Source organism: Balaenoptera musculus, chromosome 7 (genome assembly GCF_009873245.2).
Source record: "Balaenoptera musculus isolate JJ_BM4_2016_0621 chromosome 7, mBalMus1.pri.v3, whole genome shotgun sequence".
Classification (NCBI taxonomy): domain Eukaryota; kingdom Metazoa; phylum Chordata; class Mammalia; order Artiodactyla; family Balaenopteridae; genus Balaenoptera; species Balaenoptera musculus.
The window spans coordinates 45,637,869-45,665,508 of NC_045791.1; the positions used below are offsets into that span (position 1 = coordinate 45,637,869).

Here is a 27,640-nt window from a genome sequence, read left to right on the forward strand (position 1 = left end):
GTTTTAAGCCTGGAAATAAACTTTAGTTTTTTTTGTATCATAGGACAACAAAAAAGAATGAATGTGCTCCCAACCTTGGTGTACTACAGAAACATTTTATAAATATTTAACATTCTATAGGACTGATTCATGTATTCTCACACAACTCTGTGGCAAGGCTGACCCATGCTGCCGACATTCTACATATCACTGAGACAGGGAGGTGAAATTTTCCTGCTTTCAGTCTAATTGTCTTTGACAATTGCAGTGCCTAGTGCTACACTGCTTGTGTTGTATTTAAAAACAGGAAAGAGGAGAGACTTGTTCATTAAAGATGCAGTATCCCTGGTTCACACAAATGCATCTGGCAGGTTCAAAATCGAATGTCAACCAGAGGTCTTAGCAGAGTGTGAGCTTCAGTTCATGTGTGGGTTAGTCACAAGTACAGCTGGTTTTGAATTCTGAAATACTAATAGCTCCATGTTTGCTAATGTGCTTCATATGAAAATCAGGTGATTCAACAACTGAAGGCTTTACTTTTCAAAAGAAAAAACATATTAAAACACTTTGAATTGTAAAGTGGTCATGTATATCTCTGCATATATGAAGAGAGGAAGTAACCAGTTGCTTCTGAGTAATGTAAAATAGACAGTTTTAAAGTTCACATAGTTGGTGGTGAAAACAGCACACATACCACATACATACACACACAAACATACACGCTAATTATATATATATATGTATATATATATTAGAACTTTAGTGGCCTCAATAGTTCAACAAACTGTGTCCCTTTCACTTTGCAAAATAATTTCAATGATCATGATACCCAATTCTTGCTAAAAAAACATGAGAATGAGATTATAGAAGTAACTTTCTGCTTGGAGTTAGACACATTTTCAGAGAAAAAAATTCTAAATGCCTCTAGAACATATTTTCCAACCCACAAATATATTTAAATTTACAAAGACCTATTGTGGGAATTAATTTGGACTTTTTTTGGATGTATTCTTTTGAAAACTGCGTAGCCAAGTACTATGCAACCAGTGTAAATTGACCTTGGTATTTTACATAGCATAGCCTCTGGATAGCTTTTTTCACTTGCCCAGATGGTGTTTGGCCTATGTATTTTAGTGGAATGGTTTATTTTCTCCTTGATAGGTTTCAAATGCACAAGAAAACATTATACCCGTCTATCTGCATTTGAGTAGAATACAAACTGACTAATAGATAAACATTCTGTGTGAAAGTAAATAGCCTTAAAGTATACTGCCTTCACATTCCATTGATCAGCTCAGTCAGCAAATTTTTCTGTATTGTCACTAATGTTCTAAATATTTTGGTGAGAAGCGTGCCAGAAGTGTAGAGTAAATTTTCCATTCGTGTCACACATAAGGTCATTATGAACTACCTCTTGAATTTCTATTGATCCTTCTACTGAAGTAGTTTCCTTCACTTCCTTTTTGTCCCTGTTGGAAATGTTATTGCAGTTGTGAAGAAGGGAATTAGGGGCTGTTAAGTGGACTGGCTCAAATCACCTGGCCAGACAGCAAGAGACTTGGACTGGCTCATTACCTTACCTTCATTAGTAGCCTTCTCCAAATTCTTAGCAGTCAGAAAGAGTCCAAGACTATGAAGCCCCATTACTCAGTTGTACCATCACTGATTGTGCACGTTCACTTCTCAGGATGTGGTACCCCACCCCCCTCCCCAAGCTCCAGAAAAGGTGGTCAGAAAAGAGCTCATTATTAGCCTAGTCCATAGAAGAGCTCATAATGCTGCCATGCAGAATCAAAGACTCACAGGACAGCACTACCTACTCAAAGGTCAGCATTATCTCCCCCAACAGATCTTCATTTCTTCAGCATGCCCAATTTCCTGAGATCAAATCCTAGAATTTGTGAGGCTAAATGAAATTCACACACAACTTCAGCTTCTGCCTAAATACATGGATTTTTGGCCACTGGTATCTCAAAGTAATTTTTAAGTCATTTAAAGCTAAAAGCCAATATGCATGACTTTATTTTCAGTTTTATAAATGAGTGTAAAACACAATAGTGCAGTCATATATTTGGCATTAACTCTTACTAGCCACGAAAATGTGGGTCAATACTGGATTTTCCAAAGTTGTCTAAGATTGGGTTTGTCAAAACTTGCCAGTTGCTTTCAAGTGAACACAGAATGTTGGCGGAAATGAAATGTGACGTCCAAAAGACTGAAAATAGGTCAGCACCGTGCAAAAATAAACTTGTCAGTGAGATCAATATGAACCTACAGGTTAATGGGGATATTAGAATTTCCTTACAATAAGGGATATGTTCAGGGTAGAGCCAGAACACGATTGTAGTGTTTATTCACTTGTGAAAAGCAGAGGACGTACTTAAATATTATTTTTTGTATCCTTAATGAAAGGCACTGCTTTTTAATATGGAATATTTATATGTAAGAACAGTTTTAATTGATAGAAAATCATAGTAAGTTAAACTCTGGTTCATTTGCTCAGTTTTTAGCAACAAGAAAAATAAGAAAAAAGGGGAGTAATGATCAAGCATCATAAAATTTCAGAAATATCATCAAGTCCTTCATTAGCTTTCTCTATGTTAAGTGTTTCAGAGAATTTGACATTGTGGATGAAATCAGTAAAAAAAAAAAAAATTTGAAGGAAAACAAAACAATAACAGAAAGACCTTTCTTAGGGCTTCTCATTGCATTTATTTAAAATTTTAAAAAATGTACATCACTTTTTGAATACATAAAATGCCAGTGCTTTGCAACAGTTTTGTTACTGCATCTCTCAACTAAAAAAAGGAAGGAAAAAAAAAAAAAAAAACCAGGAAAAATACATTCAAAAAGCCAGGCTGTTCTGCTTATGCACGGGCAGTGGCTTTGGAAGGCTACAGCTTACACCGTGTCTGTTCAGAGGCATTGCCAAACATCAGTCAGCTAGCAATGAAAAGTTGCACATAAAGCATTAAAGGATACAAAGAACAACTTGGTGGGGAGCAGGAGAGGAATGGGAAATTGAGAAAAATGCCACATATGCTGTTGGGGTGAGGGTGGACTTAGGCGGAAGTGAGCATGAAGACTGATGTTTTTTGGAAACTAGATTTATGGGAAAAGATGGAAGAAAACAAAGTAGCATGTTTGGCAAGCTATATTTGTGTGTGTGTGTCTACTTCCAATTTTCTACTTGACTTTCCAAGAGAAATGTAACAAAACTGAGGTAGAAATGAATGTGGGAGCACTACAGCCCAGAAGATTTCAAAATGAGAAGCAAAATTGCACTGACAAGAGAGGAGTCAAGAAGGAGGGGGGACGTAGATATATTCTTTGCGGATATATAAGTTGGTTGGTTGTTTTCTGTATTTATTTGTTTGCTTGTTTGTTTTGGTTGCTATCTTCTGCATTCTGTCAAACAGCGCGGCAAGCCTATAAGCTAGATTAGTGAATAGGATGACACCATTCCCAGCAGTTTCAGAGAGAACTTGCAAATCACCACCACCATTACCAGCTCTGCAGGAAAAGGCAGTCCTAGTTTTTAGGTACTGTGACTTTCAGGGTCCTAAACAGGTCTTGTGGCTGACTGTTCTAGACACTAACACAAACTGAATAAGTAGCTTTCCATTAACCAGTGTACCTTCTAAGAACATTTTCACTTCATTATCAAGGAGCAATGTACGAATAACTCTTGCAGGTATTTATATAAAGAATTATTCTGCTCTGGTCAATTCCCCATAATTAGTGAAAGAACCTTTAAAAAAAAATCCTTCCATTTTTACTTTAAGTTGTAAATATTCAGTTGTATCACACTCAGTATTTTTCTGGATACATTCAAAGTAATTTTCCTTGCTATTTTCCAATTGTTGAGGTAAACATACATTTTAATATAAAGTAACATTGAAGCCTATCCCATTACTCTCAGCAGTACATAGTGCTTTCAACACATTCCTTTGAGGTACTGTACAAATCACAATCACTTTCCTGAGTTTTTGCAGACAAGAACATTAAAAGAAATGAACTGCAGAAATTAAGGTCCAGATTACCGTTACCCTGTTTTACCTGTTCTTAGCTTAATACTGCAGAACAGACAGGATTGAGGAATACTGTTGCTCTTAAAATGGCAAAAATCTGGTTTTCTGTCGAAACACAACCATTCATCTCTTTAGTCCAATAATGTTTGAAGTTAAAGCTCTTTATATTAGCACATGCCACCAATGTAATTGTGAGGCAAACAAAAAATAAAGCACCACTCCAGGCACTTGACAGCAACTAAATCTCGAGAACAGCAGAATGGAATCAACACACGAGGTTCATGTCCTTCTGAAATCAACACACTTGCACCTTGCTCCTTGGTGAGTGTTGTCTAGCTTGAACCGAACTGAGCATCAGCAGATGCTTTATGTCATCTGGGGCTTTCAAATCAGAAGCTCTCATTGGATGCGTTTTTCCTCCAAATCTACCCTGACTCTAAAGATGCAACTTAATTGTCTTCTTCCCCAGTACCCTTTGCAATTTAAACACTACTGGAAAGGGGCTCTATACCCTATGTAGCAGGTTTTATGTGTGTGTGCCAACATTCATTACATTTTTTTTTAAAGAAGTTATCACTGACTGCAACCAAACATTTTGTTCCATTCAACATACATATCAAGCTCTTTTTGAGATATGCTAGGCTGAATCTTGCAGAAAGCATTTTCAAAGTCTTGATATGTAACGGGTCTCAACTGGCTGGGCATAATGGCTGAAAGGTCTGTGGCTGGCATGGCATGGAGAGGGCCCACCGCTGCTTCCTGACACAAATGAGCCACGTCTAGTCCAGAAAAGCCTTCTGTGCGCTGGACGAGCAGTGCAAACTCCTTGTCATTGAGACAGTAATTGTGCTGTGAGAGCAGTTGTACTATTATCTGGTGCCTCGCTGTGCTGTCAGGAAGTGGGATTAAAAGTCGTTTCATGAAGTACCTCCGAAGAGATTCATCTATGTCTTCTGGTTTACTGGTGGCACAAATTACTACGATTTGGTCCTCAGCCGAAGTTAGTACAGTGTCCAGCTGCATCAGGAATTCGGTTCTCATCCGACTGACTGGACTGTGCTCCTCACTCACTTGAGAGGAGAGAAGCATGTCAATGTCACTGACAAAAATCACCGAGGGCTGGCGACACCTGGCCACAAGGAAAGAGGCATGGATAATTTTCTCTGCTTCTCCTAACCACTTGGCGATAAGTCCAGAACCAGCAATTTTGAAAAACGTGGCCCCCAGCTGACTAGCTATGCATCTGCCCAATAATGTTTTGCCTGTTCCCCGAGGTCCAAATAAAAGGATGCTCCGAGGCAAGGCCGTCAGTCCACTGAATGCATCTGACCTCAACACTGGCCATAAAACCTCCTCTTTAATGACAGCCTTTACCAGGTCGAGACCAGCAATGTCATTCCAGTCCACTGGCGGTCCTTGGGTGATAATCTCGTTGGTTACCAGGTCAATGAGGTGCGTGTCAGTATTCTTCAGTTGCTCGTCCACAGAGTGGTTGGATGAGGTAGCTGCACGGAGCCCAGGGCCTTGCATTGGATGGGAGAGGAGCTGCCTGTGCTCATCCCCACGCTCACTCATTACTGGTGAAGTGTACTTCCCGAAGGATTCACTGGATCTTGATCCCAATGAATTTTTAGCAGTACTGTAGGAAGGAGGGGTCAGAGCCCTACTGGACTGGCTGCTGAATTTCCTTTGCTGTTCAGAGGACATTAGCTGCTTCGTTGGCTTAAATGCTAAGGATGATGTTTCAGCACTTCTGTCAAAGCCATTCCCCCGATTTGAGTTTGAAATGCTGTTGTCGGGCATTCTGTACATAGGACTCTGGGTAGATCTCTGTTGGCCATAGCTGTAATTTCCATAACTGGAGTCCATGTCTCCTTGCCCTGCCATATAGAAAGCTTTCCTTTTGAGAGAACTTGCCGAACTGTTTGTCAGAGCCGCGGGTGCGATAGGTGTCAAACCATGACCCTGGTAGGTGTAGCCAGGAACAGTGGTGGGGGGCAGGGGGGTGGGAGCAGGAATTCCTGAAGGCAGGTATGCTGAAGGAGGAGGGGGTGCACCCCCAGGGCTGTACCCAGATCCCACAGCAGTATGAGGAGGATAGCTAGCAGAGGGATAGCTGTAACTGGAGAGGTTAGAAGTCCCATTGTAGCCTGGGACCAGGGCTGGTGGCGGAGGAGGAGGAGGTGGTGGCTGTAGGAGCCCAGAGCTATGCAAGGGAGAAGGATGAGGTGAAGGAAGTGCAGGTGCTGGCTGGCTGCTGTAAGTAGAATGCAAATATGAGCCGTTGTATCCTGGGGCATATTCCTGAGATGGGAGCCCTGTATGAAGACTAGGTACAGTGTGGCTTCCACAGGTACTACTTGAATAACTAGGCTCTGTCAGGTTGCTGGCCACCCCAGGAGAGCTCCCTATACTTGCAGAGACATCTGCTGGAGGGAGGGCTGAACTGACTCCAGCTTTGCTGGCAGTGATAACATCCGGAACACAGTTCATGGGATAAACAGCGTCTGAATTCAAGGAAGGCTGCCACGGTTCGCTTTCATTTTTCCGACCGTTCACTAGTCCTGATGGTGCATCGGAGTAGTTGCTGAGTACAGGTCGGTCCACGGGGCCTTCCAAAATGCCAGAATACTTCTCTGCATATTTTTTTAGTAGGTTGGATGCAGTCAGAGCAGATATGTCATCATTTGCCCAGGCATACTGGTAGGTGCGCTGCAGATGACCTCTGTAAGCTTCAACTTTGTGGGCGGGAGACCGAGTGGTGGAGGTGATGTCAAAGTGCTGTTCTGGCCACTGGGCATGCTCTGGCGTCCACTGCATCTTCAAGCCTAAAGATTTGGGGGGGAAAAAGTTAATTTACTTAGACACTCATCAGAACTGTTAAAGCTTTTTCCCCCAACTTCTTTTGTTACCTATTATTTTCCGCCAATGATAGTGACATTATAAAGGATTTCCACAGTTTATAATACCTGTTATGGTCTCTACAATGCATATACTTTAAAAGGGACTGAATTTCAACCCTGTATAAAAAGTAAACAATTTAAATGAAAACCCTGTATAAAATTTCAACCCTGTATAAAAAGTAAACAATTTAAATGAAAACTTTCAACCCTGTATAAAAGTAACTTCAACCCTGTATAAAAAGTAAACAATTTAAATGAAAACTCTGTAGGAGACCTACATTTTTTTTCATTTTTAAGTAATAAGTAAATTTATTTCTGCTAAGCCTATCAAGTTACTTGCTACACACACACATAGAAACACATATGTATGTACACACACATTCCTGTCAAATTAGAATTCAATCACAGGTTCTTACAATAAAATATGCATACATTTAAAATATCTAGCACGTGAGAGTGTTAACATGTGCGATATCTAGCTATCCTGTCTCTTCACATCACAGTTTCTGTTTTATATTTTAACCAATATAAAAATGAGACACAGCTGACAGATCACATCTAGGACACCTCTCTTATTTGGTACTGAACACCTAGTTAGCACAGTATAATGCTCCCTGCGCAGAACAATATGACACAGACATAGCAGGTCATTCCATAATCCAACTCTCATCTAAAGTGGTCCACGACAGTTTCAAATCTGCTTCGTGGAGTGCAGCAAAGCAATCTCCCAGGCAGCGCTCCATCGCTTTCATCGCACAAAGCCTACAACTCGGTATGAATTACAACTGGCTCCTTTCTGCCTCTCAGTCCTGTTGTTGAAACTCTGAAAAAAAAAAACAAGCATCACTTGTCTGTCGGTCTTCTAGCTAGCATTCTCCCTTCTTCTCTTATCATCTTTCCCTCTGCCTTACAGCCTCCAAGGTACTGAGGTTGGGGGGGGTGGGTGGGAAATTATATATATATATATATATATATATATATATATATATATATATATATATATATATATATATATATGAAGTGGGGGAGATAAAGAGAGAGGAAGGAAGCAGGTAGAAGGGAAGATAAGAACAGAGGGAATCTGGATTCTAACTCTTTACATTTATGGAAAGCAGCGTGTGGCATAAACTCGAAGAGTACAACTAGAAAATGAGATGCTATGTGTAACTCTATCATCTGCTAGATTACTAACCGAAGCACGGTGACTCTGTAGCAAACTATACAAGAGTATTTTCTCATTATGAAGCAGTCAGAATGAGAGAATTATTTGAATTTCACAGTTTAAAGAGAGACCTTAGACATTGCCTTATTTCCCTCATTAGGGAACCAGTACCCAAAGGGATTTATAATGTACCCTCGAGGACTCACATATAGTTAGTTACAGAAGAGCACTGGAACCCTGTTCTATTTCCCAGTGCTGGTTCGTCCTATTCTAATCTCTGCTTGATTGGAACACTTCCTATTCTGATACAGCTGTATTAAGCAGGCCTCCTTAATCTCCTTTGTATTATGGTAAGTGAATTTTGCAAACTCTCTTGTGCCCTCTGGCAGAGATTCCTTGATAAGAAGGAGTTCTGGTCTAAATGAAGCATCTGTGGCATCAGCTCCCTTCTGAATTACTGCAGTCTATTTTGACAGCTCCTACCCGCTTCTGCTTTCCTCCTCCAACCCCTTTAGCTCTTCATTGCCTGACTTTGGCTCCTGACGTGGCCGGCTTTGACTTACTGAGCTAAACTGAACGTATCACAGAGTTTGGTAACAGAATGGCATGTTGATTCCCTTCTGACTCCCTCTTCCTTGCTTGCAAAACCACTGCACCAGACACTGGAAGTTAATTAGCAGGATGATGCTGTGCTAATTGTGTTAATTTACAAGGTTTCAGTCAAAGAGAATCATGCCAGGGCCGGCACTGCTGTCATGCTTCTGACTTAATGATTAAGAAATACTGAAAACAAGGTGGGAAAGATTGCAGTAATTACATAATAAATGAATAAAGCAACAGGATTCATTTGCAAATATATTTTACTGCAGTTGTACTCATTTGCATTTGGATTTTTAAAAAGGATCCATGTAGATATTCATTGGCAAATCACCATCTCAATTAAATTAACTCTGCTGCACTGTATAACTTAATCAAGCTCCATATATATATATAGATATATATCTATATATATCTATATCTATATCTATATATAGATAGATATATATCTATCTATATATATATATATCTTTTTGAGTAAAAATACTAAACACCTTACTTCTCCTGTATATGCAACAGAGTCTTCACTTTCCTTTCCTTCACCTCCCCCCAAATCTTCATGTTTCTCTTTTAAAACTATTTTAAAAAATAATCTCTTCAATTGGAAAGAACATATTATAAAATCCTGATGAAGTGCAGCTTGCATCATTTCATGCAGAGGAACTCTGGGGGGGCCTTCTAGGAAGAACTAAAGTGATATTCTTAATTGTTTCTGCTTTCTCAATCATTACTTTTTAAGGGGGAGAAAAACACACCGCAAAATGGGTGAAATGACCGAGACCACACTTAAAGGGGAAAAGATGCAATTTTAATGAAGCAGCATTTCAGGAATCATACTTTCATTAAATTCAACTGGAAATTATTAAGAGCAAATCACCAGGAACCAATCGCAAGTAATCAGTATCTAAATTCTTCTAGTGTCATGGGATTTACTTCAAGCCTTATAAAAAGGAGAGAATATTAATGTGACTGTAATGTAGAACTGTCTAAAAGACCTACAGATTCATTAGTACTGTAAATTATTTCCAGGGAATTTCTATTAGGATTTTTTTTCTTTAAAAGATTATCAAAATACAGAGTTGAGAAAATAAGAAAACATGTATGCTATGAGTAGGAATTTAATTAGATGGATACAGAAGAAACATGAATAAATGTCTTTAAAAGAGGTCTCAGAAAATAATTTAGGAGTCACAGACAATGGAATTTACCACAAACACAACACAACACAACACTCACACACACACACACACACACACACACCCCATAAAAGGGTCTGGCTTCCTTTCAGTTAGCTGAGCTAAGCCATTGTTGGCATTAGTTAACAAACATACATAACAAACATGATTTAAAAAAAAAATTGCCCCTTAAAAAAAATGAAACTGCTTTAGCTTTAGAGTAATTATTTTAAAAAACAACCAAAAAGGGCAACTTTCACCTTTATTGGATTAAAATTTTCCTTGTAAATTAATCATTTGTAAAATACATGCAACAAATGATTTTAGTAAGTTATAATCACTGTAAAAGACAGGAATATATAATAAAGTTTAAATAAAATAGGTTGGCCAGTTTCACTGCATAGAGAAATGCATAGTTTAACTGCATAAACTCTAGCAAAAATAATTAAATTTCATAAGATTTCTGTTTCATCTGAAATTAAATAAAGATCCTATCAAAATTATCTATTTGGGGCTTCCCTGGTGGTGCAGTGGTTGAGAATCCGTCTGCCAATACAGGGAACACGGGTTTGAGCCCTGGTCCGGGAAGATCCCACATGCCACGGAGCAACTAAACCTGTGCGCCACAACTACTGAGCCTGCACTCTAGAGCCCACGTGCACAACTACTGAAGCCTGTGCGCCTAGAGCCCACACACCGCAACAAGAGAAGCCACCGCAATGAGAAGCCCGTGCACCACAATGAAGAGTAGGCCCCGCTCACTGCTACTAGAGAAAGCCCACGTGCAGCAATGAAGACCCAACGCAGCCAAAAACAAACAAATAAATAAATTTATATTTTTAAAAAGTTATCTATTTGGAAAAATTACTGGATACACCAGTAATTGCCTTTTGATTCTCATGCTATTTTTGGATATGCTTACCAAGATAATTGAAAGTTTATTTATTGATGCATACTAAATAACAACCTAAGCAGGGCTGCAAAAGTTAAGATTAAGCTTTCATTAAATAACCTTAAGGGGACAGAATTATTCACATCCCCTGAAACATGAGTATTTATCCAGTGCTTTAAAATCATTAATAGTATTTGAAAGTATAAATTAATAGTTAAACCATAAGCTAGTTCCTAATATTAGTAGGAACTGAAGAAGCCCGTGTTCAGGAGAGTGTTCTGGTCTTAGGAGGACAAAGAGCTTTTTCACCAGTTTCTTGAATTTTAATACTAATTGGAAGTAGAACTAAACTTGTTGTCATTGTTATTATTATTGTTCTATTTATTTGTGGCGATATTTCTGATGTGAAATGTAAGCAAAATGTGGAGCCAAATGTTCTTTGAACAAAATATCATGCTCCCTTTGATTACACTGCTGTTATCTGTAAGAAGCAGCACATGCGTGTCACTTAACTTGGCACCCAAATAATAAGATGGGTTTTAAAAACAGTTCTTATATGGTTTCCTCTTTGGAACATGAAGAGAAAAACCTCAGAAACAATACTATTTTAACATTATTAGAAACATGACTCCAGAACAATAACTCCCACTGCTGTTTAGAAACAGCTTAAATATTAGGTACAATAAAAATTCAGAAAACAGTAGAAGGTAAGAAAAATAGTTCCTCAAGACAATTGAAGAATTGTTCCAAAACATCAATTTTCATTTTTGAAAGGATTAGAAAATTCTTAATACACCTGGCAAATTTCACAATGCAATGTGTTTATTTTTAAAATATATAATTTAATAGAAAGCTGCTTTTAAGATACTTTAACATAAGTGTGCACAAGGATGACAGATACTACAGTAAAAAGCCTGAGTATTTTATTTTATTGTTATAGGATGAATTTATGTATATATAAATGAACAAGTCTATATTTCCCAAGAAACCGGACAGTTTGGATAACATTTTTTCATTCTTATCATTACTGACCATTTTATAACTTAGGTTTAATTACTAAACAGTTGCTGCCTCATTGCTCTACTTCTTCCATTCAACTCTTTAACTATTTTGAAGCAAAATAACTGTGGCATCCTTCAAAGTTCTGTCACAGCTTCAAAATGATAAAGACACTGTTATATAGAAAAATGAAGGACATAAAAACAACTTTCAGAATAGGAGGAAATTGGGAATAAAAGACTAGGTCTTCTAGAATCGATTTTTAGCACACATTCATGGAAAAATTAATCTAAGACACTCACTACCGCACCCCCGTACCCCAACACAGGTATGCTATTCAGAAGTTCATGAGGTCTATAAAAGCGGCTCTCTTCTACAAGGTTCCCATAGGGTAATTCTGGCTGTTAGGGACTCTGCTTTCATTTGTAGGTTTTCTCAGACTTCCTAAGGGCAGAGACCTGAGGCAAACACCTGCAGGCATGGCAGGCTTGCTCTAGGAAAGCTGCACAGTGCTCACACAGGCCTGCACGACATCACTACACCTATTACACTCCTTTGGGCTATCGTGCCTCTGAACCTCTCATTATCATTTTTAAAAATAATATTTTTAAATTGAACACCATATTTACCAAGATTCTCTCTAGAAAAAATCACTACTGGGGTAAATACAATAAAGTAATTATAATAGTTTACTTACTGCCCCCTCAGCCTAATAATGCAACAGATTTATCATCTCCTAGGTAGGAAATGGCCAAACTAACACATAGAACATTCAGAATTTCAAGTAGAGAGTAGCAAATTCATTGGCTAAAAAATAAGAGTCTTCTGAGAGAGGGCCTACAAACTTCCTGATACTGAAAACTGGCCCTACACAATAACTACTGACCTTTATCCTTCAGGGGGAGTGATGACCGATCAAAATGTTTCAGCAGACTAAGCAGCATTCTCCTTTCGTGTACCGACCCTCATACGCCAAGAGGCCAACACAGCAGTATCTAGTATTACCTGTTCTAATCTATTTGATTTGAAATCTTCCTTAGTCCATTTCCCAATCATTCCTAGCCTAAAAATGTGATGTCATATTTAAAAGTAATATCAGGGGAGAAGTGAGGGGAAGAAGCACAGAAATTATATATTCTCCTTAACCTACTTAAATAGGTTCCATCTTCAGAACACCAAAATGAAAAGTCCTGTATAAGCTGAATATGACACAGGGACTGTTAATCTTAATTAGTCAACAAATTGAGGGCCTGCTGTGTGTAAAGCCTTGTGGTTCAATGCTAAGAAATTACATCAAGGGAATCCGTTTACCAGACAATGAAACTTTTCCAGGTTCTGCATTCTTTATAATTTCACATTCTAAATTCCCTTAGACTCTTTGATTTTAGAGATTAAGGGAACTTTCAAATGACCTAGTCCCCAATCCAGACAGCCTCCGTTACAGGTTTAGTACTTTACTTATCGTGGTATACTGTGGGGTTGAGCACTATTTTGTCTAACACAGTGTTTTATTTGGAGGCATTACTAGATTGTTGGGATAGAAAGGGACTGGAGAAAACATAAAGATCCTAGAATTTTGTTTGAAGAGTGAATAACCCAAGCTTGAGGTTCAGGCCACTGGCCCTGATCCATGCCATCATTTATTTGTTCTAATCCTGGTGAAATCACATAAGCATATCATACTCACTTTTTTCAGCCATAAAATATAGACAATAATGGTATCATATACCTTACTCGATTGTTATTAAGGTTACCTAAAGCAGTAATATTTGTGAAAATATTTTCCAACTGTAACCTGCTACACAAATATTTCTTCTTATGCTTTTATTTTGAAAAAGCCAGAGATGCATTAAACACAAAACAAAACTGACTAGACAGAAAAAAACTAAAATCACTCCTAGAATTTATAAATCACTTTTTCTTCAACCTCTGGACAGCTACTGAAAAGGAAATTTTCCAGTGGGAATGTTGGTTATAAGAAAGGTATAGAAATTCTTTCATACTCAGCAAAACACAGAGCATGATCTCCTTAATCAAAAAGCTGTCAAAAATTCAAAATATTTTTATGCTATTTATTCTTAATGGTATTTGTGAGTCAACATTGTAGAGACCACAGCTAAGAAACAATAGAGGTTTAAAACCAGTTAAGGATGATCTGAAAACCCAGTCTCAAAATAAGATATTCTAATTATATAGCAATACTGTCAAAGATTTTTCTCTTTAAATCACACTTTCACACCTCAAGAATCCAAATTATAATACATTTTGCAGCAAATTACTCCCTCCCCCTATTCCACGTTATTTGCATAAAGCAATCCTTTTTAACAGTCACAAAGGCATTTCTGGCTAAATGGTCCTTGGTAAATATAGTTTAAATACCTCACCTTCTAACATAGAGAAATTGCCACCTGACAGCCTGAAGGCAGCATGTAACCTGTAACTATATTTCATTTGGCCAGCACAGAGTTTTAAAAATCAGTCAATTTTATATAAAAGAATCTGTAGTTCCATATTTCCCACTTTTTCAAGACAAGTTGAATGATCTTACACTAGACCTCATTCTTGCCTGGCAACAGTTGCCTGAATCTGAGGTCCAGTTGCCCCCTCTAGACATGGCATGCCCTCTCCATTCTGTCATGATGTTCCCACTCTCTATTACAACATCAGGTATTTTTATGGTATCTACTGGTCACATATGCAATTAAAATTATGACTTCACTCTGAAGCTTCAAGCTCCAGTTTTTTCACTTAAGTACATTTTCCTGAAAACTAGCTAGTGCTTTAAAACTTAAAAAAAATAGTAGTGCCTTTAGATTAAAAATTTTCCAAATACTATTTATTATGTCATTCCTGCCCTGCTACTCAAAGCACAGGAAAAATATTTGATATTTCCCTTGTTGATTCAGTGTCACTAGTACAACAATGTAAAATGAGAAACGATTGCTTTAAAAAACTGGTTTCCAGATTGCTGCTGTTTCAGCGTTCCCCCCTTGCTCTGATTTGTTAGATACTTTTTCTAGCTGTTTTCCATGTCAGTCTCCACCATTCCTAATATGCTCCCTGAATATGCCATAGGTTCTGACTCCACAAACCAAGACTTCATTTAATAGTAATAGTCAATCATGACCTCTACTACAACTTTTGAGACATTAAGTTACTCCAAAGTTATGCTTCTTATTTCTTATAGCAAGTTGCTGGGTAGATGGTATCTGGATAAGCAACTGATCTTGTTCTGTATGTCATCATTTTGAGCTTTAAAAGCAAGTATTCAATGTTACAGGGCACCATGACTTGGACTAGAATGGTATATACCCTGTCCTTCAATTAAATTTGTGGGTAGCTTATGATCTGAATCAGCTTCCCGAGAATGCATTAAATTTTATTCACAGCAACAAAATATTCACTCATCAAAACGTGACCAAGTATAAAAATCTCTATTTTGCCAATATTTCATAATGAGGTTAAAACTTGGTATGCATGGGTCTCATAGGTCATCATTTTTAACATGCAAGTCATATATAAGAGAATGACTTGCATTTATGAGGATGAGTGCATAAGCACTTATGCAAAGAAAATTACACTGATAAAAGAAATATCACTTTTAGGCCACCAGGCTTATGTTCAATACATTATCAAAAGAGCCTATCACTTAAAGCAAACCAAAAATTATAATCATAATTCAAATAAATATTTTTTTTCCTCTGGGGGTCCTAAAATCTCCCATACTCAAATCAAAGTATTCAAGTGAACATATAATCACACTCACATAAAATACATATAGTTTATAGTTCAGATTTATGGGTTTTCTTTTTTAAAGCAAGGGGTAGTTTTACAAAAGCATATGTATACAAATTTTTGAATAATTTTCTAAATCAAGTAAAAAACTGTCCAAAAGCCTGTGTACATCCTACCATAATTCAACAGAATACACAACTATGCATATACATGCAATTTAAAATATACAAACAATTCATAGTCTGAATCTTAGTATTTAGTGTCAGATGTTATCAACTATTGCAAGGGAAAGGATTTGAGGGTTAGTGCGTAAGAGGACTGATTTTCCCATGTTGAGTCAAATGTTATCTTGTTTATTCTACCTCTGTGAATGATTTTAGACAATTTTAATCAGTTTAAATAGTGCTTTGTAGTTAACCTTTAAAGTTGTTACTTTGTGGCCTTTCATTACTCATTCTGTCTCTTCCCTTTTTCCATATACGTTTTCAATCCATTAAGGCCATCTACCCTTCCCCCGCAGTTCTTTCTGTCATACAGAGATCATCAGGACACACCACTTCTGTCCATAGGGACTGCCAGGGCTAATGAATACGTATGTTCTGTGTCACAACAGAGCACTCCCCTTGTTCTGCAGTATCAAACCTCTTATGTGTATAAATAACAGGTGAGCTGTAGCGTGCAGGGATAAATGGGGTTAACACAACCTGAAAGCTCCATGCTAGATTCATAGTATCCAGCCTGTATGACTGATCCAGAAAGAGAAATCCAAATGCCAAAAGTATTGTGCATTTTCTATGTGTTTTGAATCTTTATTTTAAAAAAGGACTCTGCTGAGATAACGTTACCAGCGTCCTAAAAGTCTGAGGGTCATCCAGTTGATTCTCAAGATACTCTTGTGCCATATAAAATAAATTTGCACTTTTAATTAACACAAACTGGGCATGGTACCAACCTTGAATTATGACATGGGTGGTTAATGTCCTCTGTCACACTGCTAAAAATGTTATGTTAATCATTATGTGTACATAGTGCTATTCGTAAATAGTTATTTGTGTGTATCTATTCTATTTCAAGTATATAAATGCAAAGCTCAATTTAGTTATATTTAAGGTGAACTACATTCATTTTTGCCCAACATCCCATGCTGATATGGGTCAATAAACAAATTCAGAATCTCCCAAGCCCCACGACCTTGTGTAAGATGGAATCTGCATTCAGCTTCTTTTTGTGTTCCTCTGAAACCTTACTCTAAAAAGACAGTTTACATAAAACAAAATAGATAATTCAGACTGCTTATTTAAATTGGAGGTCTCTCTCACATAATTAGACAAAGGAGTAAGAATATTATTTACATATATGTATACAACTCCAACCATTCTCCTTAAAAACTCTTTGCTTAAGGTAACTCTAAAGTGTGCAAAGCCCAGACAAAACTTGTTTAGGTTATTTATGCATTTTTCTCTTTTTGGCAATCCATGCATTAATTTTTAATGCAATAGCAAAATAGTGCCTTGGACTTTGATAAAAATATTCTATAGTCAGGGCTGGGTGACATGCTGCATTAATTCAGTGTCCTTCACTCCTGGGACCTGTGTATAATTTAGTCCAGCCTGAAGAAAATAACTTTGATCTGAAGGCAATGGAAAAAGCAACGTATGAAATGAGTTTTGGTAGGTTTAGTGTTGTTTTGCCCATATAAGACAAAATATGAAGATAAACTGCTTTAGAATACAATCAACATGGTCAAGGATTAAAAGTGAAGAGCTCTTAGTAATAACCGTAGTTTCCTCACCTTTCCATTCTCCCTACCTGGCCACATTCTATGGTTTGGTGAAAAAAAACCTGGGCACCACCTATAATTAGGATGCTCTAATTTCCAGATAAACAGAACATTGTTAAAGTGCAGTGTGAATGACAGTCCAGTCATTAGCGCTATTGGCTCTTCCATTTGTAAAAACAAAGAATGCTGCATAATGAGACAAAAGCAGAAGACAGGCTATCAGCATCCTCAAAGAAAGTGGCATTTCCTGTCCTGGAGGGGGTGCCCAACAAAGTAATCCTTGGGGAAAGCTAACAATAGGAGGGACCACAAGCAAAGAAATTGTTTCTTTAGATTCCTTCTTGATTGTGTTCTCTATGACAATATTAAACTGCATAGTTTCATCTACTGTTAGAATACATGAGGCCATAAAGAAAAAAAAAAAAAGTTTAGGTTTTGGCTGAAATGAATAAAATGGTTGATCCAGTGGCATTTGCCACATGAAATACAGATCCCTTTTCTTTTGCTTATAAATTCCACTTTAATTCCAATCCAACTCTCTTCTGTTGTGAATAAACACAGCTTACTTTGTCTCTAATGTAGCAGTGAAACACAAGGTTGCTCTCAATACTGTCAATAGAATTCAAAGCTGTAAGGATGTTGTTACTTCTATATGGTGAAAACTATTCTACAATTTTATACTTCTTATTGATGGTAATGAACTATTTTATTGGCCTCAGTTATGGATAAGCTCCAGTATTTGCTAATAATTTTAAGGAAAAGGAAAATTTTTTTCCAGTCACATTTTTCAATTAGCAGATAGAAATGTAATTTAAAATTTGCTAGTTTTACTTGCTTATGTTAAAAGAGTAAATAAGTCAAATCTTCCTGCTACCTCTTCAAACAGTGTGCATCCTATTTACACAAGTCCCTAAACAACAGGAAAACCAGAACCCTGCGGGTGATACAGGTAGGTTACACAGAAAAATCAAATCTAGGTGCTTACATGTGTATACGAAAGTGTTGTGTCTGTAGTTGTGGAAAGGATATAGAGAAAATGGGGAAAGGTGACAGAGAGAAGGAAAAGAGATTTTTAAAAATACCTTTATCCTAAAAATGATCTGCTTTATTATTTATAATCTCAGAGTCCAAAGCACATTCTAAGTTATTTAACTAGCATGTATACATAATACTTTAATCAAATATAAGCATTACTTAAAGTTTTCTTTAGCTATATATTTATTATTTGTGGCTTGAACCAAGTCATATATCTCAAAAAGTTTCCATACTTATAAAACTTAAAAGTCTTATTTATGACCTCCAAATATACTATGAACATCATTTCCTTCATTGAGTACTCATTTTCAAGGAGGTCTGGGTTTACATATGTGAAGTTTTTCAAAAAAGGAAAACTAATTACAATATTATTATATATTGACACATTTTCTCAATTGCATTCAAAAAGAAAAACACTTTACTAGAATCATTTGAGATGAAATGTTTAAAAAATCCTTGAAAAGCAAATAATTAAAATATATGATAATTGAGTTACTTAGGAAAGCATCCCAATTATAAATTTAGAATTGTTTTTGTGTTTTCTATATAAAAGTTCCCCCCCCGCCCGCCACGGCCTTAAACACAATAGAAAAATTCATAGAATTAATGAATCGTAGGTCTAAAAGTACATTCCTGCTCACTGAACTGACATACCTGGAACTGGTCTCCTTTTAAGTAAATCTTTTTGAAAGTATCCAAATGCCTACAAAGAGTACTACAATTTCATTCATATATGACTTTCAGTCTTATGGCCATTACACGATCACTTAGCTAACTTGTGAAGTTTTTCAGGTTAGGATGTTTTATTGTGCCCTCCTTTTTTTACATGCTTCCACATCCAGCCATTGTTTTCATATTTTACTTTAGGAATTATTTTATCCAGTTCAGTGTCAAATGATATTATACTTTAAAAATAATCTCTTCAGAAAATATAACATAAAATATAGTGGATTGCATCCCTGGCCATAGCTCTCAGAAGCATTAAAATGTTACTGGAGTGCCCGAATGACAGCAGTGACAGCTTAATCACTTAAAGGCTTTTTACATTAACAATTTTTTCTTTCAATTTGAGCAGTATATTCAGGCATGATTTAATAGGAGGTTAGCTGTTAAATGCAGCTAAATAACATACTTTTTAAAAATATCAAATCAAGTTTAGTGCCTAATGAATATTCCTTTACACTTTCTGATATATTAGTGCACATTCATAAAGCTTGGCTTCTTTTATTTTTCCACCAATATATGTATTTTTTAAAAAAATCAGTCGGATAATTAGCATGCATAGTCCAACAGTTTTCTATATTTTTATGATTTTAAGTAGAAGATCCATGGATAAAACATAATTGAAAGGTGAGCCTATTAATCTGGAGAATAACCTCCACAAACCAAATAGGGATGAATCATGTTGAAGTCTGCACCTCATTTATAGCTTTGTATTCCTAAGGAAAAAAAAAAAAAAACAAAACCAAAGCAGAGAGAAACTAAAGGTGACCTTATTTAGACATATTAGTCAAGGCAGGCTTTGCTGTTTTTAAGCAAACATGATTGTGACTCCACTTTGTCCATCCAGTTTTCCAGTGTGTAAATTGGATGATGACTTGGACAATTCTCTCTTCATAAGTGAACTGTGGAAAGGAAATACAGAGGTGGCTTTTTATTTTTTAAACTCTGTAGTGTCTTGTAACCAAATTCTGAAGCATGAAGAAAAAAAAAAAAAAAAAAATATATATATATATATAAATTTTTTTTTTCCCTAGACAAGCTGTCGTAATTGAAATGAAGTCTAATCAGACTCATTACTGTTTTCAGCAATTTGCACCACCGAAGATGCTTATTAGGTAACTGTGTTTAATAAACCACTCTTTAGAAAAATACCAGTAATGAGCTCTTAACAGCCAATCTTTAGCATGAATGTAATGTGAAAAGTGTTCCTAGCGCTGAATAGATTTTCACATTTAGTAGTGTCATAATTAAGCTCCATGAATTGTTTCTGTGATGTTAGATTTATTACAATAATCTTACTTTTTTCCTATGTTAAATCTACTTGGAAATGCAGTCATCTTCTATTAGAGTTGGATTATATTCATTGTACAGCAAATTTTCAGCTAGTGCCAAGCTGATCAAAAGGTTTTTCAACTGAGGATTTGTTAACAAATGATAAGCAAGGATTTTATGACTGATAATTGATGCTATCTATCAAGTCTTTCCTCATCAGCATCCCCCACACCTCAGAAAAAAGTCTTCCTGTCATTTGATTATATATGAAAAGTTACCCAAGATACAAATGTATTATGATCATTAAGAGGAAAAAATTGCATTTCTATCACTAAGTTAAAACATGGGAAAAACTGGACATTCTGAAAGGAAAATTTGAAGAAATGTTGGCCTTTCTTAATAGCAGCTGTAAATAACACTATATTGCTTCATTAGATATTGTTCTTAAAAATGTGAATACCATTTTCCTCCTTGAGTCTTCCTTTTTGTAGCAATCTTTACTAAGATCTTAACATTAAAGAACAGTATTGTGAATATATATTATTTATATGCACTAAAAGTGGTCATGAGAGTTAGCTAGTCTTCTTATTGATAAGGGCAAAAAAAAGTTATATACCTCTAAGCAGAGGAGTTACTTCCATGCAAGATGGTGCATGTGCTAAAATAAGTATATATCTATAGAATCTATATTGATTAGTCTATCAATAGAGTATATCCAGAGGTATTTCCATGTATATAAAATTATATAGAAGGGATTGAAAATATTTCTTGAGAACATCTAAATAAGACTTATAAGGAAGCTCTTGAGCTTGTTACCATGAAATGTCTCACATGGTAAGATAAATATCTTTTGTTTGCTAAACAAACATTCTGAGACTATTCCATAAAGATAATCAATAAATGAAAAAGTACCCCAAAAAAACCCCAAACAAAACAAAACAGGAGACCAAGAGTTTATACCCATTCATGATAAAATGTTAAGAAGGATTCTGTTAGTGAATGATTCCTCTCCCAATACACTCTCATTTCTTCAAAGCTGAAGCTTCACGACTCCTAATTGGAGCCAATAAGCCTCCATAACTGTTTTCAGCTTTCCTGAATCAATAGCTATGAGAACTGAGACTGTCAAATTAACGGCTTGTTTCATCTGATTTTGTGGAATGCATTTCTTTGCATTACAAAGTAGAGAAGAAACCAACTCATTCCCTTGTGAATTCTTACAGCTTTCAGATCAAAATATCTTCTAGTTTCTTTAAGTCTTGACTGAATTCATATTCAGAACAACAAAAGACAAAGCCAGTGCATAAAACTACTAGAAACCTATATTTACATGCTTAAATGACTCACAGATAAAAAACAAAAATTATGAGAGGGGTCCCTTTTAGTGCCTTTGGAATGCCTTATCATAATCTTGAATAACTTAATTTATGAATCATAGAATTTATGAATGTTTTATAAAAGAGGGGATGCTTTGTACACTTGAATTTATTACAAAAGCTAGGAGGCTTTAAGATGTCAAATAATAGTGATGATGGCAATAATATTAATGATGTAATATGAGTAATTCTTTTGGTAAGCTTTCAAAATAACTTTCCATGATGATGAAGATACAGTTTTAATTATGAATTTCAATTAGGAATTGAGTACTTAGTTAATAGATATTTTACCTAGATCTAACCCTTGAGTTACAGAAGGTTGGCAGAATTAGCCTTGTTCTTAATTTCTAATTTGAGAAAAACAAGCTAGGGAGTATGGACATATGCATAGATGAGATTTTAGTGCAGAGAATAAACAACACATAAATATATATTATCACATAAATACAAGAAGATATGGGTTATAAGGCATAATAAAATGCTAGTGGTAATGGGGAGACTTGCATTATCAAGACTTTTTGGAGAAGGTGGGTTTCAAACTTCAGCTATTGGCCATACCATTTAGACATTGGTCTGAACATGAAGAGAAGTCATATACTTAAGCTTGCAAATAATTTTTAAAGAGAATTAGGGCTCATTAATCCTTAAAATTTTCAAGGAGCCACAATACCTAGTAACAGCATTATCATTCTTAGAGCCTACTCAGTTTATCATTTGCCATATTCCTGAGCTAATAAACTTAAATATTCTTCCAGGTAACAAACAGCCAAGCAAGCAAACAAAAATGAAACCTTAAAAAAATTCAGTTTCTTTACTTATGTCTTTCTTAATTCTTTCAGCTTACTCCAAGATCCCTTCTCTCCCTCCAACCTTTTTTGACCCTGGCATGTGGGGCAGTGAGTTATTTTCTCTCTTTTCCTTTTCCTTTCCTTTCTCTCTGTTTTCAAGTAGTTTGTCAATTATGAGAAAACAGGTACAGAGAAAATGTATTTTAAACCTCAAAACTGGAATCCTAAAAACAATCTTTCCTTGCATCTCTGAATCTTGATAACTTTTGTTGTCACTAGAAAAAACAAATGGGACTAGTTGCCTAAACTGTTTAAAATATGATAATGGCACTCATGCTCTAATAACATCTGAGAGCCTACTACAACTTGAGAGCTTCTGACCTAAGTGCTAGGAAATAGAGGTCCCTGCCCCAATGGAACTTACAAGTCTATCTTTAGTGGTGATTTACCAAAGAAAAGATTTAGTTCTGAATCTGGTAGGGAAAGGTGGCTATATAGAGGAGTTAAGAGTTGAGGTATATCTTGAAAGCTGAATAGAATTTTACCAGTTACAATAGAGAGAGGTGAGTTTTCCTGCCTGTGACAAGACTCAGTCAAAGTTACAGATGAAGCTAAGTGTACCTGGCACATTTGGGAAACAGCGTTGCTTGGTATGGTTAGAAGACAGGAAGGAGGTATATGTCTATGTATAGGGTGGGATGGACGTAAAGATGAAGCTTGAATTCAGTTTGCAAAGGGACTTGAATGTTCGGACTTTATCTTACTGCCAACATAAAGTGCTGCCCTCATCTGTTCTTTAGAAATATATCAATAATAACAATATATAGGCCAGAATAGGGACTTCCCTGGTGGTCCAGTGGTTAAGAATCTCTCTTGCAATGCAGGGGACGCCGGTTCGATCACTGGTACTAAGATCCCACATGCCGTGGGGCAACTAAGCCCGTGTGCTGCAACTACTGAGCCTGCAAGGCACAACCAGAGAGTCCACATGCCACAACTATAGAGCCCGCGAGCTCTGGAGCCCACGCGCTGCAACTAAGACCCAACAGAGCCAAAAATAAATAAATAAATAAATAAATAAATTTAAAGAAATTTCTAAACAATATATAGGCCAGAATGGGGGTGGGGGGGTGGTGGGGCAGGGAAGGCTAGAAGCCGGGCCTGAACTTGAACAAAAAGAAGAAAAAAATCTGAGAAAGATTTCAGATGTACAGTCAAAAGGATGAGCTGACCAGTTGGAGGAATGAAGAACAGGAAAGGGGATATCATCATAAAAATAGAAATACTTGTGAGATATCTGTCAACTAGTTAATAAAGAGATTATAGTGGATATTACATTTAATCCTTCAAAAGCCTAGTGAGGGATTAATTCCCTTTTTTATATGATGAAACAGGTTGCTTGAATCTAAGGAATTTTCCCAAGGCCACCCCAGAGCCAGAATTGCAACCTGGATCATGTGACACAAAATTTTTGCACTTGGTCTCTCCTTGGAGAACTTCTCCAAGGTTTTTAGCTTGTATAACCAATAAGTTGGCCACTAGGAGTTCCCATCTTTTGATGGGAGAGAAGTCAAAGGTCTACAAGGATATTTAGGAATCATGAGCAAATGGGAATCATTGAAGTTATGGTAATGGAAAACATAGCAGAGAGAAAGTTGTATAAAATGAGATGAGAATGGAACTCATGAGTTAAATCAGCATTTAAGGAGTAGGCAATGGGGATTGGGAGGGCATTTATAGAGAAGAAAGAGAAATAGAGAGAGGGAGAGAATATGCTGTTGTAAAAGACAAGTGAGGAAGAGTTTTCAAGGACAGAGTGCTTATTTGTAGCACAGGCATTAGAGAAGTCAAGTAGGATAGGAGAGAACATAGGCAATTAGGAGGCTAGAGATGATCTGTGAGAGAGTGGTGGAGTCAGAAGCCATGGTGAGTGGGTTACGGAGGAAATGGGTGGTGAGAAAGTGACATGGCAAGCATGAAAGAATTATCCTCACTGTAAACATCTTAATAAACATGAACAGCAGTTTATGGGGCAAAGAAGAATTAAGGCAAGAGATTTTAAAGGATATGGGGAAAACCCTAGACCAAGGGTTCAGCAAACTATGGCCAGTAGGCCAAATAATATTATTACTTCATCTAGGAAGACTTCCCAGACATCACTGCCTTCCCTTCCTCGCTACCATTTTCCATATCACCCCGTACTTACACTGCATTTTCATATGCATTTTATTTTTCTATTTCATCTGTATTACCTACTAGACTAACCTCTGAGGCCAGGAATCCATGCCATTAGAGTAGGGCAGAAATCTTGTCTGTCTTTTTCATAGCTATACGTCCAGTGCTCACAAAGAAGAGTATCCTCACAAAGAAGGTACTGTATCTATCTATACCTATAGATATACATCTATATCTACATATGTATCTATATCTTTATCTGTACCTATATAGAAAGAGTTCATGCAGGCTGTAACTCATACCATATGTCTAAATACTTAAGGTATTTGAAAAGTTTTAAAGCTATAAATAAATTATTTTGAAAGTTATAAATTGAACAAAAAATGTTAAATAAAATGTTTTTTTCTTTCTACCTTAACAATTATATCTTCAAAAACACCTGGAAGGCTACGTTCAAATTTAGAATTTTCTATCTCCTGGGTCATCAGAGCTCTTCCAGAATGAGAAGCTGACCTGTGGTTCCCTATCATCAAGAGGCTTAATATGCATACTGTAGATGAATGTTCCATCCATTCCCTGCCATTCCCACCTCCACCTAGCTGCCTCCTGGCCTCATCTTGTGAGAGGACAGACTTAGAGAAGAGCACTGCATGGGTCCAGGAAGTAGAGTCAGGGAATTTCAGGTGCCTGGGACATGGTCTCAAAGGAGGGCACGGGTTCCAAGTGGGCACGGGTTCCAAGTGGGCATGGGTCCCAAGTGGGCACGTCCTCATGGCCCCTTGGATTCCTCACGATAGGGTAAAGTACTGGAGGAAGGCAAGACTGGACTTGCTAAAACATGGCACCCGTCTTGCCTGGGTCAAAAGATGGTTGCAGTGACTTGTATAAATAACTCAGTGGTCTGAAAAGTTAAAAGAAACATTGTTTATGTTTTACTTTGCTCTTTGCAATAGAAGATACTATGTAAGGAGCCAAAAGACATACATTTTAATACTAGTTCCCTAGTCATTATCACTATTATCTTGTTCTGAAGACCAATCTCTGAATTTAAGATGCCTCACTGGTTAACCACGCACAATTGCTGTAAATGCCAATTGACATAATGCATGAAATTACTATTACATAGCTAATAATTGGCAGAAATTGGAGCCAGAATTTAAGTTTAATATTCTTATTGTAATAGTTTTGTTATCCACTTCTTTTTACTAAAATCTTCTGTATTTACCACACACTGGCTTTGATACTGCCTACTAGCCAACAGTGAGCAAGATATTTTCCCATACAAAAAGTAGCCCTTCTACCTTCACCATTCAGAACACTTGAGCAAGTTCATCTTAGTCTCCAAACTAGGGCTTGTCTGTATCCATTTTCATGGGTACTTAACCCTGAGAGGAAGGAAGTATAATCAAAAAGTATGATTCTAGCCTTCCCTGTACTTTCTGGACCTCTTATTAACTTCTACTCATTAAAAAAAAACAAAAACAAAAAAACACAAACATTTTAGGTGAGAATCCACCAATTCCTATATACATTATTGAATGTAGAAAACAGTACAAGGTCTCTTGGAAGAAACTTAATAATGTAGAATTTGCTACAGCATGTAATACTTGCATTTGAAAGAACATGTGTTCAAAGAACAAAATAGGAATCCAGTCTTTATTTTACATATATAACCAAAATCTTTTTTCATAGCTGTTCACAATATTTTATTTACTCTTCTTACCAAGAACTACCTTTGAAAGATCATCACTTACAGTAATAAGGACCTTTAATTTTCAGTGATCAACTCTGTTCAAATGTCAATATTGTCATAGTCTGACCATAGTGGATTTGAATTTGGGCATATATTCAAATTGTCCCAGATCTGAATCCCTACATTTCCTGTTTCTAGTCATGGGTCGTCCTTAAGCAAACTACTTAGCCTTCCTAAGTCTCAGTATTCCCAACTTTGAATTGGGGGGATAATAATAATTTCATTGAAAGTTTGAGAATTAAATGAGACAATGGGAGGAAAGCAAGTAGTACCTTATGTTACTGTTCAGGAACTGTCACTGCCAGAAGGAGTTCTTTGATGTTCTAGGGGACACAACTAAAGAGACATTTTGAAGGGAAGTTACAGGTAAGCAGATTTCAGAAGCATAATATGAAACACCCTCTAACCCTTCCCCTACTCATTTATGATTAGGAGATTTAAATTCATTTTCTGGCCCTGCCAATAACTTATTATGTTACTTTTATTACAAATAATTTTTTCCGGACAGCTAGAGTTAAGTTCTCAGCACACGCAAAGAAAATTCACTGATCACTCTCCAGGTTTTCTAGCTCTTCTCTTATCCTACGTTCAATCAATGACAAAGTTTTCTCAATTCATCTCCTAAACACTAACATCTATTCCTTCTTCATTCCCATGCTGTTGCTTTAGGTCAGCCTCATCCCTTTTCAGCAGGGTCTCTTAGATTTCCTATGTGTTTTTCTTCCAGTTCTTCTTATTTTGTATGTATATATGTATGTATTTTGGGCTTACTTAAAAAAAAAAAAAAAGAAAGAAAGAAAAACTTATTTCCCTGATTTTAAAACACAAGCTTATTATTTTAAATTACGGAAAACACAGAAACATAAATACAAAGTGACCATCATCTATAATCATGTAGCAATGACCTCCATTAAAGTAATTTTTCATTTAAAGTTTTCATCTTCCTTTGAATACTTTAATATTTGCTTTGAAATGTTCTGTGTATTTCTAGTTCTTAATATTGTTGAGAGCATGTTGTACATACTACTAACTTTGAGGAAGCATCCTAGCCTCTCTCATACCTTGTATCCTTGTACATGCTGCTCTCTCTGCCTGTAATGCCCTTCCCGGTCCCACAGCATCCTTTCCATCCTGGGCCAACTACATTGTGTCTTTTTGGCTTTCTTACCGACTATGATGTCCTTGAGGTCAGTTATCTTTTTATTCTGTTTTCAGTACTTATCGTGTGTGTGTATCAGAATCTTATGAATTTATAACACTGATGC

The 27,640-nt window shown here is 36.6% G+C and overlaps 1 protein-coding gene across 2 annotated transcripts in view; it reads right to left on the reverse strand.

Annotated features, from left to right (window-relative positions):
• Positions 1 to 2,764: 2,764 nt before the first annotated feature.
• Positions 2,765 to 27,640, reverse strand: part of FIGN (fidgetin, microtubule severing factor) — a 115,908-nt gene continuing 91,032 nt past the window's right edge. For both annotated transcript variants that reach the window (XM_036858899.1, XM_036858898.1), the window contains one exon: positions 2,765 to 6,838. In XM_036858899.1, the coding sequence (XP_036714794.1) occupies positions 4,584 to 6,830 (2,247 nt within the window). In that variant the 5' untranslated portion in view covers positions 6,831 to 6,838 and the 3' untranslated portion in view covers positions 2,765 to 4,583. The remainder of the gene's footprint in view (positions 6,839 to 27,640) is intronic.